This window comes from Ptychodera flava, chromosome 8 (assembly GCF_041260155.1).
Source record: "Ptychodera flava strain L36383 chromosome 8, AS_Pfla_20210202, whole genome shotgun sequence".
NCBI classification, from domain to species: domain Eukaryota; kingdom Metazoa; phylum Hemichordata; class Enteropneusta; family Ptychoderidae; genus Ptychodera; species Ptychodera flava.
This window is the reverse complement of record NC_091935.1, coordinates 37202180-37214673: the sequence shown is the minus strand read 5'-3', so window position 1 is coordinate 37214673 and position 12494 is coordinate 37202180. Positions and strand designations below refer to the sequence as shown.

At 38.5% G+C, this 12494-nt stretch overlaps 1 protein-coding gene and 1 long non-coding RNA gene across 2 annotated transcripts in view; one reads left to right on the top strand and one right to left on the bottom strand.

The window, feature by feature from the left end:
• The first annotated feature begins 1861 nt into the window (after positions 1–1861).
• On the top strand, positions 1862–12141 carry LOC139139229 (zonadhesin-like). The gene is made up of 10 exons (XM_070708069.1): positions 1862–2001; positions 2556–2620; positions 5325–5373; positions 5968–6099; positions 6540–6662; positions 6977–7003; positions 7716–7733; positions 9075–9334; positions 10834–11156; positions 11493–12141. Exons 1-10 carry the CDS (start codon positions 1944–1946, stop codon positions 11578–11580), a joined length of 1143 nt encoding a protein of 380 aa, XP_070564170.1. The 5' UTR covers positions 1862–1943; the 3' UTR covers positions 11581–12141.
• The window catches only part of LOC139139231 (uncharacterized), a 63396-nt gene continuing 52902 nt past the window's right edge, over positions 2001–12494 (bottom strand). The window contains exon 5 of the long non-coding RNA XR_011553757.1: positions 2001–2778. This is a non-coding gene — a long non-coding RNA (uncharacterized lncRNA). The remainder of the gene's footprint in view (positions 2779–12494) is intronic.

The following is a 12494-nucleotide window of genomic DNA, read 5'->3' as shown; positions in this document are numbered from 1 at the left end:
CGATTGTTCCAATGTCTGCCCTCGACAAAAGCATCGGGGTAAAGGCGATAGCCCCTTCTTACAAAAATATCTTTTGAGTTCTCAAGATGAATAAAGTCGTGTCTATAGATACGTGTTTGTGGTTTTAATCGTGCCCTGAATGCTTTCCATTGTGGCGAATGTTGCTTTTGAAGGTCAATAAAATATGCAGAGCAAAATATATCGACCTCGACTCAGTTTCACAACTGATGCACTGACCGAAAGCTTGGATAAAATGATAATGTGATATCACAATGATTATTATAATCATCGTGTGTTTATATATATAATATATATATATATATATATATATATATATATATATATATATATATATATATGTAATAATATGTATGTATGTATGTATGTATGTATGTATGTATGTATGTATGTATGTATGTATGTATATGTATGTAGACGAGCTGCAGAGCCATTCAAACGACGATTATAAACGTCATAAACGACGTGAAACAAAGAATAACATAAAAACAAGTTTAAGATCAATTTTATGAATACACGGTCAGTTTTTCAGAATATTAATGTTTAACTTCTTAGAAAGTCTTCAGTGGACGATAACGACATCAATATATTCAGAGGACCGCTGGTAGAGGTAATGTCAATGACACTTTTGTACTGATGTTTTGCTACGTACCAAAATAATTATACAAGAGGGTTTGCGGAAATAAATAATACTGAAGAAAAAAATCTTAGAAAATACTTAGTTTATTAAATGTGTTTTCCACTAAGTATTTTATAAATTTTAGTATATCGTTTATTCAATTTTGTATCTTGCAAAACTTGAACGATGGAGCTTTCCGGCAGAAAGCAGTCAGACATATACACGAAGGAAAATTCAACGCCGACCTTATATTAGAAAGCCCACAGTGGGACAGACAGCACACAATCGTTATGGCAAGCTGTCACCGCAAAATCTGGTGACGTCTGACAGACTAATGTACGCAGCAAAAATGGGCAAACGATGAGCGAGCAAGCAAACATCATCAACATTTTACTTACAACAATGGCGACATTGTGACGATATGTTTACCGACAAAGTGACAGACCACTGGTGTCACATGTCGAAAAGGGCTCGGGATCTTATGCCATCGCCGGGAGGGGGGATGGGTTCGGATGATCCAGGTATAAACATCTAAATTTTGGACTTCAAAAATCTGAAATTTTAACCCTCCTTTTAATCGGCTCTTGAATCAGATTCTTGGCTAAAAATGACTACGATACCGATATGGATCTGTTCAATCTACTACATTTACGTAATCACTTTAGTGAATGAAACAGAAGTATGTTAATTTATATGAAATAAAGGATAATTTCCTTTCCCGACTGTCTGTGGTAATAATGGATACATTTATTGATTTAATGGTATCAACTTAAAGTTTATTTCCAAGCGAAGTCGAATGCAATGAAGGGAAGCCTTTTTCTCTCCATCAAAAAGAAAAACATTTGTAGACAAACATTTTGTACCACCATTCAGAAACACATATCTAGATAAAAATATAATCGTACCAGGTGGGAGATTGTACGAAACTTTTAAAACACATTTGCATCTCCAATGAACTGTCACCGTTAGTTACAGAAGACGCTCTTAAACACGACCAAGATCATTTTGCATTTGCGCATGCCTACAGCACTGTCGGTTGCCAACAACCGATTTTGTCGTAATCCCTGTCCGATAGTTGTCGGACAGGATGTTTCCCCCACCGCACATAGATACCTTTGTGCAAAGGGGGGAAAATTAAAAATTACCCTAAACGGATTGTGTTGCCATGTTGACCGGTTCTTATGAAACATAACAACCAAAACCAGATGCGGCACGTACCAATGGGTTTTACGTCAATCATCGCTGACCCTTCATAGCTAGTTTGATAGGCTGGTCCAACCAGATGACGACACGTCGAATCTGATATATGACTAAAAATTTAGTCGAAAAACGCAGCAAGGAGAAGACACAGTCTTTGGACGCAGGTAAGATTGTCAAAAAAGGACCTCAAAATGGTTTCTATTTCTCTACTTACAGAGTTATATCTAGGATACAAAATACAATGTTCATAGTTCTTATCCAGATTACTGTCCCTGCTGACTAAAATTGTGAATTCGGTTACCGTTAAAACTGACACTTGCAAACCTTTTTGAATTAGACTTAATAATTCATTTGGCTAGAATCGACTTAATGACTTAGGCGCATCTCAATGTTCTTGGAAAAGTTGGTGTCTTTAAAGACAAAGCTGAGAATTTAACAACTTCGATACACATTTGCAATATACTACTCGATTCAATTTAATATTTTAAAAATATCAAATCTGCTCATGAATTATGACAATTGATTACACTATATGGGAATTAAAATTCTCTCTTAACTTGTAAATCAATTTGTAAGTTGAATAGATTTTTTAGGTAGAGTGTACACATGTTTTAGGAAATCATGTTTAGAATGTGACCTGGTGATTATTTTTAAAAGGTAAAGGGTAGAAAATCGAATTTGTTGTGCATTCGCGTGCACTCTTAATTCTTGTTTCCAGGTACAAACATGAAGCTCTTGTTCGTCGTAGCGGCTCTAGTCGTTATCCACTCAACATTAGTCAAGGTAAGAAATTCCCAACGACCCACGTAGGCACTTTTTCCTGTGTTAACCACAGGTCAAACCATTATCGGCTTTACTCTCTTCTGTAAACGCTGAAACTTCAGTCGAAGCACATCTACATTATGCCGCCAGAAATCGTTGATGTTCGAGTACATGCGTGTCTGAAAGATTAAAAAACGAAAGTTCATATCAGTCTGGAAGCTGATTGGCAAAAATGTTCATTTCACTTGTATTGTCTCCACCAGATGATTGGATTACGTTGTAGTTCACTTTGACCCTCTTGCTTCAGTACCCCCGGACGTAGTCGTCCCGAAGGCCATTTCGATACAAAAACTTTTCATGTCCTAAACTGGTACACAGACAACGGATTTCATTCAAACTTGGCGCAAGCACAACGCACAATGGCATCCATGTCCCAAGTTGGTGTGATCAAAATATGGCCACTTGGCAGCTATTTCGTTACAGAATTGTTCATGTGCAAAGCCATTTCTGAGACATGCCTCGGCTCGTGATTTCATTCAGACTTGCTACATGGCAAATGGACGATGGCATACACATATACACGTCGGTTGTTGCGCAAATTGATTCGGCCAGTTTCACCAGTTTCGCTATTTAATCCAATATGACCACTTTAAGGTCACTTTTTACAAAATTTTCGATGTCCCAGCTATCACAAAGACAGACCTGAACTCATTTTGTTTTGTGAAGGGACCGTGGTCAACCTATTTTGTTCAAACTTAACGTAGGGACAATGTGCTATATGGCATAAAAAGGTACACGCCGTTCTGTTTCGCGATTTGATCTAATACAGCTACCTGGCTACTCTTTTGTTACAAAATTGTTCATGTCTGGAGCGATTATACAGACACGGCTCGCCTGATTTTGTTCAAACTTAGCACTAGGACAATATGCTAAAGCGTACACATACATTACATTGTAAATTTGTTTGTCAATATCGACGGCTGAAATCCTGCGTACATTCACATATATAGGCCACTTGGCGGCCAATATTTTACCGAAATTTTCCCCGTCCGTATTTTTGCTTGGCTATAGACTAGTACTTCCAAGCTGGGACTTTGTCATAGACGATGTCTTGTTTACCAATAGGAATAGATTTTTTTCACAGATAATTTTGAAAAACTTCTAATGCTCACTCTGGTTCGTTGTGATATTTCAATAAAGGTTTATTTGTTTGTTTGTTGTGATAGGAAATTTGCATTGAACTGATTAAAAAGACGAAAAACTTTGTTTCTATGAATATTTATGACGGTTTTTTCCCTAATCAAATCGAATCACTACCAAGAGCGTTATAAAATCGCCAAGAACGCAAAATCGTGAAAGGCCAACCGAGATAAACCATAGTCACTCCCAAAAACCTATGGATAAACCTTACAGTCTCTGAAGTGCAATCTATTGCATTCATCTTTTCAGACAACGACACTAAAATACGTGTGTATATCTGCCATTGCCCGTTCAAAATTATTATCTTAATGCTACTCTTCATGCTAATTTTGTTTACGGACGTTAATGCCAAATGCATCCTGAAGTAACAGCTGGTTCTGTTGACTCGTTGCCATAGAGACGGTGGTGACATCACAAATCATCCGTTTTAGTCTAATTCCGAGTAAGAATGTCTATTTTGAGTGACAAGTGTCCAATGTCAGGTGCAACAATGTCTGCAACGGTACTTCAATCACATGAGTAAGAAATGTTCCCAGGATTGCAGAATCGCGTGATCGGAAAAGTAACTGTGGTAGAATGAGATGAAACCACAGAAATCGCTGCCCGTGTATGTTTCATACCGATTATTCGCATACATATTTGCATATATGTCTCTTTGTGGAGTTATCTGAGCACAAACTCACTTAGGCAGCGTAAGGCCGAACAACAAAAATTGTGCTGTTCCGATAACCTGAACTACCCTATTTTTTACCTGCCGACCCTAAACTTTTTAGAGATAGGTAAATACGGAAGTAAAAAAAGAAAGGAAAAACCCGTAAAATCACGCGTTCGTTACTTGGCATTTGATTTTTGCTTGAAAGAGGACGTCTTATATGTTTTTATTCCTTTTATATGTATAATACGTTTTTCTGGAAATGTTGTGGCCAGTGTTTGACCGCCTTGAACCCCTGAAAAATGCATATTTAAAATTAAAATACTTTTGGAAAAAAATTCCTACCGACCTACCTACCCTATTTTTGAAAACCATGTTGTCGGAACAGCACAATTTATTTATTTTTTTGGCGTAACCTCGCAATGTACAACTCTACTAACATTGTTGATACGCAAGTCTTATCACCGCGATGATAGTCTCAGTGTAAGAGTAGAAACAATAGGTTTTTGTCGTATGAGAAGTCTTCGGCCATGATATTTTCGATACACCGTCTTCAACTAAATTTTCTGGGAACTTCAATTAACTCGAGAAAATGCCAATGGATGTCCCTTTAAGCCGGTCTGTTTGATTTCGTACTATGCTCAATGACATATATGATAGGCATGTATAATTGAAACCGAAAGAATTCAAACCAACACTCTTGTCAAAATGTGCCCATCGTCCTCAATGTATCACATTCCACAGGTATACCGATAATATAATGATCAAATGTGCATTATTTAAATCCAGCCATTCATCAAAAATATATCTTTTAGTCATATAGGCCTTTCATTGTGATGGTTCTGAATACATTTGGCGTGTTTTCGTTTTCAGGGTGCCAGCTACTACAGAGAGAAACGTGACACATGTTCAGTTGGTGAAGGTGAGTAAGACAGGCGACAGACGTGAAGTTTTGGCGGGAATGCGCTTGGCGGTATCCAAAATGATATACGCCTGGAGGTTTGTCAATAATCACACTTCATGGCAAAACAGTAGATCGTCCCATCTCATCAAAATCACAGTACCTCAATCATGCAACTTTCAACCTCTGATTATGACCAGAGCTGGGAGGCGAAATCAAAAAAATTTAGCCTTAATTTCATGGAACGATATCGGTTTAAAAAGCATGACCCAGCACAACACCACCGTTTCAAAAACGAACAACATGGAATACCGAACACATCTAGGTCACCATAACCTTGACGGTGCAATATAAGAAAATATTATGTAGAAATTTTACTTCATATTGTTTAATGTAATTTAAATGCTTGGTAAAAGCATAGGGTACATTTTCAATTCCCTCCGTTTTTGATGACAATAGCTCACATCTCCTCCCCCCCTCCACCCCGAGCATGATGCTTTCTTTTCATCTTAATGCTCACGCCGCCTTGGTCAAGTACATTGTCTCGGTGTGACAGCAACTGTGCACAGTTGTATATGTCTGACAACTTTTCCATTTTTCCTCTACTACATTCAGAAGCACAAGAGTGCTTGAATAACCCCGGTGTTTCGGGAACGTGCAGATCTGACTGTCCGCCCACTGAAACCGAGGCTACCGACGGCCAATATTTGTGCAGGGACCGATGTGTATGCTGTACGCCACTTAACAGTAAGTAGACGTCTTGAGGTAGAGTGCCCTTTGGGACAGTTATCATTCTGGGCCCTAATATAGGCAATATCTAGCTGGTCTGTTGCTCCTCAGGCATCATTTGAAGCCTATTAAGAAAATGAAATTTTTACCCTTCTGTCATTGCGAAAATGGAAAAGTACCTCGTTGCTGACGGCCAAATATCGGTAAGTTTCATACTTACAGGAACAACATTTGCATCGTGCCAACAGCAATAAAAACGAAACAGATAAGTGAGATGGGTATTTGAATATCGTTTGCTCTTTTTAACAAATAATAAAATGAGGCAACCACAGCTACAAGTAACTTTTATCAATGAAAGGCGTTAGATTATCTTGCATTGCAGGGATCGGCATTCTTTACAGGCCTTCCGAGAATGTTAGTATTAGGATAGAAATAAACACGCACGTTTTTCATTCTAGCTGGTTGCAGTGAAGAATATCACGGGGGATACTGTTCCGCTGGTCCATGCGAAGATGGCCTTCAATCAATTTACGACCACGACCTTTGTGGATCATCTTACACATGCTGCAAGCACAAGGCTGGTAAGTCATCTCTCTCTCCCCTTCTTCTTTTTTTCTTTTTCTCTGTCTGTCTGTCTGTCTGTCTGTCTGTCTGTCTGTCTGTCTGTCTGTCTGTCTGTCCCTATCTCGGTCCCCCGTCTCTCTCTCGCCACTTATCAGAGCAAGGCCTACATTTGCCGCAAGCGTGACGAAGAGATAGTGGTATTATGAAACACGAGTCGATAACGTATAACATTTGTCTCGATTAGTTGTTCCTATGTAATTCTGTTCAATCACAAACTTTCAGAAATGATTTATTAACCATATACTTCACTTTGTTTTCCCCACTTCAATAGTGAGTACCGCTCACCAGGGCGACCGCAGTAAGTTTCATTTTTTAATTTTGAAAAAGATTTAGATGATTAGTTATTTCAAATGCATTTTAATCAATTTGATTGCTTTGAATGGAATGTCCTCAACAGCTCAGTTACATCGAAGCCGGTATGCAAATGGACGTAGATCAACAAAACTCGAATTCTGGCGATGATATCATTTGCAGTGATGTATTCAGGTAGTATGCGCCTCGAAAGTGAAAGACTTAAACTTGTGCTCAAACTTACCTTAAGGAATCTCTCAACCAATCTCTTTCAAAATCAAGAATAAAAACCGGTCACCGGTCACCGTGCAAATTTTGGTACTAGAGAAACAAATAACCCAAGATTTACCGATATTTAAAATTCAAAATGGCCGCCATCCCTTGTTAAGTCTATGGAGAAAAATAAACTTCTGGAATTTCGTTCTGCCTTAAAGTATGGCATCGTGCAATGATAGATTACTGTTATATAATGTTTATATTATTTTATGCCTTTTGGTTTTAATCAATGCATATTAAGTCAAATTTTAACTTGGCACACGAAGAACTGATTTGATATGATGATGTTTTGGCTATTATCGGATACACACATCTACTTAACAACTACTCTAATTGCCATATCTTAAGAACAACGTCGCATACATATATGGATTTGGATTTTTTGTTTCATTTTGTTAATCCATTTAATTTAATGAAGATAACTTATGTCTTTTTTTTCTCAGATAATGCTCAAATACATCGTAAGTATAAATTAAGTAATATACGCCATTCAAATTTACTAAATCATCGCTTTTTATAGCTTTTCAAAGTTACGAAATAGCCCATACAATTAATTAATCATGATCTCGAATACGATAAGCGCGCCAAGGACACCTTAATTTACAGTACGTTGACTGTTTGCAGTTTTCTTGGCGTAGCTGTCTATAGTCCCTCGTGCAACAGTGGACGCGGACTTCGTCTGGCTCTCTGTCCCGATCTACTCCTGGTTTTACCATTTGGTGAACACAGCGGAGCCAGCGGCAGAAATTGGCTAGACTGTTCGCAGTATAAATTGTTAAAGTGCAGGTACTTGCAGTCTATTGGGAAATAACGAAATAGAATTTACTTCAGTAAATGCAATTAAGGCTGCATTGACAAACACCTCTAAAGGGGGAACTGACGCAGGGATTTGAAAATATCAAACCTATGTTGGGGGCATTTGAAGGTAGTTGGGTACTCTGACTGAGACAGTTTGGTTGTCCATTTATAGTTTATAGTTTGGGCTAATTTTTGGTGGTATTGTTTTGTGTATCTACTGCAGTTTCTTGTTCTACTCTCTGAAGCATGATGAAAAATCCAGTTTTTAACTTATCAACGCATCCATATGTGTACAGTCAGCATTATTATTGTTTAAAATTGAATTCAAGTCCGGACTAGAAATCTTTCGCCATCAACAACACTGATTAAGGTCTTTATACATATGCAGAGTATTTTGCCAAACAGAATATTTGTTATTTTAGCATGCTGCGGCCCGGAGGAGTAGAACAACAAACTGCAGTAACTATAGATACTCATAACAAAACATACTGAAAAATTTGGCAACGGGTACAGCTCATATCTCTTTTATACAATTATGTTAATTATAATCATTCTGTTTTCCTCACTGATGAGGGACGTCATCTTTTTTCCAAACATTTTTTTATGTGATCGCTGTTTTTCCATTTTACAAGATTCAGTTTTCCTTCGAGAGAAAATACGTCAAACAGCGCCCGTCTTCCCTGGAAGGGAAACACACACCCACACACAAACACACACGGACCGAAAAGGTCTGTTCATTTCAAAATCAGGCCAGTTTTATTTTTAGAGGGTTTCAAAATTATAGCCAGTCAGAATGGGGGCATTTAAACGTGTTTTGACTCTGTTACTTCTTGCGGACCCCCCCCCCCCCCAGGTGTTTCTGAATGCAGCGTAAGGGCATCTGCGCAACTGTACAAGACTTTAGTTACTTAAAATCTGAGTAATAATATTCGATACTTTATTTACTTTGAGATAATGAGAAAAGAGCAAATGAGCAGGACGAATTCTTGGGTTTTTGTATACAGACGGTGGCGAGAAGGGTATTGGTACACACTTCACAACGTTTGACGGCTACAAGTTCAGATTTCAAGGCCTTTGCACGTACGTGCTGGTGAAGGATAAAACAAACAAATTACACCCTCGCTTCCATGTCCACGCCCTCCATGTCATGGCCAACGACGATAATAGCCAGTTGGCAGCTTACACGTCCGCTATCGAGATCCGGTATGGTAAAGACTACATCGTTCTGAGAAGGAACCTCGCACAGGCGGGACAAGTGGTCGAAGTAAGTGTTTGTGCGGCTCATCGCGCGTCGTTTCCGCGTGACAGCGTGTCAGCGCGCGAAAAGCAATTGTTCAAAGCGCATACATGTTGGTTGATGTGCTGGTATGATATGGCTTTATATCGAGTTTTGTTTTCAGATGCAAATCCATAATGACGAGTCTACAACGTTTATCACTTGATTAGAAATGTCGTATATTTTAGGAGACTGCTACAATTTTTACGAGCCTGAAGTTTCAGAACATACATTTTGTTCAAAACACCTTATGCGTATCCATATTTCACTGAGGTGGGAATTCTAAAATTTATGGAGCAATCAATTGCTAAGGCCGGGTGGGTCGACAAAATCCAGGGGGGGGGGTCATCTTATATTTGAAAACTGCAAAGGGGGGGGGGTCATGTCGATGGCCTAATGCAAGGCGGGCGTACCTCCAATGCTTTAACATAGGGGATACGCTCCCCTTGCACTGGGCCATCGATGTATTTTCAAACAGCACAGAGGAGGGGGATTACACGATTTGCATAACTTTCCCTCCCGTCAAAAAGCAGTTTCGATGTACAAAAACATTTCGGGAAATTAAAATAATTCTCTGTATAATTTCATTCTCTGAAGTCAATTCACTATAATTTGAATAAATTAAAAGTTTAAAGTATATGTATTATCTGTCACATGAACATCTTGCCCTGGCAACTCTATACAGGCTTGTCTTCTTGTAAATTGAGCTCGCTGAGGGCAATGAACAATTTCTATCAGATGTCCTCGTGGGAAATTACAGTGTTCGATGCTAAAGCAGAGCGTTATAAATAATAACACAAAATTACTTCAAGTACAAAGTAAAGATATGTGTTACTTAAGTTTCATGCATCCTGCAATCATCAGACAGAATTGCAGGATGCATGAAACTTAAGTAACAGATATCATTACTTTGTACTTGAAGTAATTTTGTGTTATTATTTATACATATATATATATATATATATATATATATATATATATATATATATATATATATGTGTGTGTGTGTGTGTGTGTGTGTGTGTGTGTGTGTGTGTGTGGGTGTGTGTGTGGGTGTGTGCGCGTGTGTGTGTGTGTACTAATACTATAAATACAAAGGCCGGAATACAGCTGAAAATTTCACTTGTTTCGTTTTTATGGCCATTAGCCAATAAGGAAGAAATATAAGTATTCCTTTTTGTGCCATAACTCTTAAAATAAATATAAAATATGAGCATATACTACATTGTAATGGTAAAGTATTCTTCAGCTAGAATTATGGTATGGTGGCCAGACTTTTCCACTAGGGAGAATGTCCTCGGCCTGGAAATTGGAGATTTTGACAATCTCTCTCTCTCTCTCTCTCTCTCTCTCTCTCTCTCTCTCTCTCTCTCTCTCTCTCTCTCCCTCTCTCTCTCTCTCTCTCTCTCTCTCCTCTCTCTCTCTCTCTCTCTCTCTCTCTCTCTCTCTCTCTCTCTCTCTCTCTCTCTCTCTCTCTCTCTCTCAAGTTCAACAATAAACAAATCCAAGATAAACTACCGTTTAAGAACAATGATCTGCAGATCGAGTGGGGCCATAACCAACGTAGCGTTTCTGTAGACCTTGAGGGCATATTGAAGTTGGAATTCAACGGCAAGGGCAAGACAGAAATTACAATGGACGACTCTCAGGAAGATACGGTGTGGGGTATCCTGGGCAACAACAACGGTGATCATAAAGACGACCTGACGTTCCCATTGAAGACAGGCGGGACAACTTCACTGGAAGTGAAGCCTGCCTCTCAAATGAGCAAAGAAGACTTCATTAATTTCTTCACCGGTTGGCTGGTTACGTAAGTGCAAAGTCATGACGTCATCAAATTGGTGAGACTTGACAGACAGTCTGTACAGACAGATAGATAGATAGATAGACAGACAGACAGACACAGTATTGTATTATTGTACTTTCGTTTCGAAGTTAGGGTCTACAATGTTCCGATAAACCGTTCCGGAGGATGAATAACCAAGGTGTAGTCGCAGTGAGAGTGACGATAAACATCTGAAAAGTATGGCCGAACCTTTTATATTCAGTGACAAAGCTGGCACATACAGTTCTGATTTGGTGATCAAGAGCAGTGGTGTTTTACAAGGGGAATAACAATTATTCCCATTTTCTGAATTCTCTGCAGGTGTGATAAGGATGTCTGGGACAGACCTAAGCCTGGTCGTGAGACCGCTCACTCGCAACGTATGCTTACTGGACAAACCAAGAACTAAACAAGTACAGACGATGGAAACACCATATTTTGTTTAGTAGTTTCGTACTTAGTGGTTATTCCTATCAACAAAATTGATCCATATATCTATCTATCTCTCTATCAGCAGCAAATTAATAAAACTATTATAAAAATGTACATCGTTACAGTGTGACGCATCGATTTACTTAAGATGTTCATATCTCTTGATATAGGTCGTGGTAATTTCTTTTGTGTATTTTAAGTTATGGAAATAGTGGTGTGGTGATTAAATATAACAGAGTAACATCAAGCATCAATAAACGTGTAAGAGTTAATTATTTTGACACTTTGTATACGTCATCGAATGGATATGGTCCGTTCATAGGTTGAATAGGTTGGGTTGCCAGAGCTCAGCAATGCAGCATTGTGACAGCGCCACCACTGACTGATTCGAGATACGCGAGACACGGATAGGATGTTTTCCAGTATGCATTAGGTTTTGAAATTTGAACTAATAGAGCGTTTTCATTTACAATATTGAAATGTGTAAATTTATCCATGACATCAATTCGTCAATGCCATTAAAGCTGAATTAAACATATTAGTATCTATTCCAAGATGCATTCCTTATTATTTGGTAGAAAGTACGATGAAGTACTAGTAAACTATGTGCTTTGAGTGAATGAAATGTTTGCCAAATATGGTATGGTCTTCTGCAGAGACGAAGTCAGGCTCCAACTAATGGTACATAAGTGTCAAACTCCTAACCTTTGCATGGGTTTTCCCCCGCAGCATTATTGTGTATCGTAAAAGAACTCGTCACAAAATTTAATCGTTAAAAACACCCATGACATCGTTAGGAAAAAACTTTAGGATGAAAAAAGTCAGGTCAAACAAGTCTAGTGATCCTGTTCATTTACCTGTTGTCGCATTGATCATCGTCGGTCTAGTCAC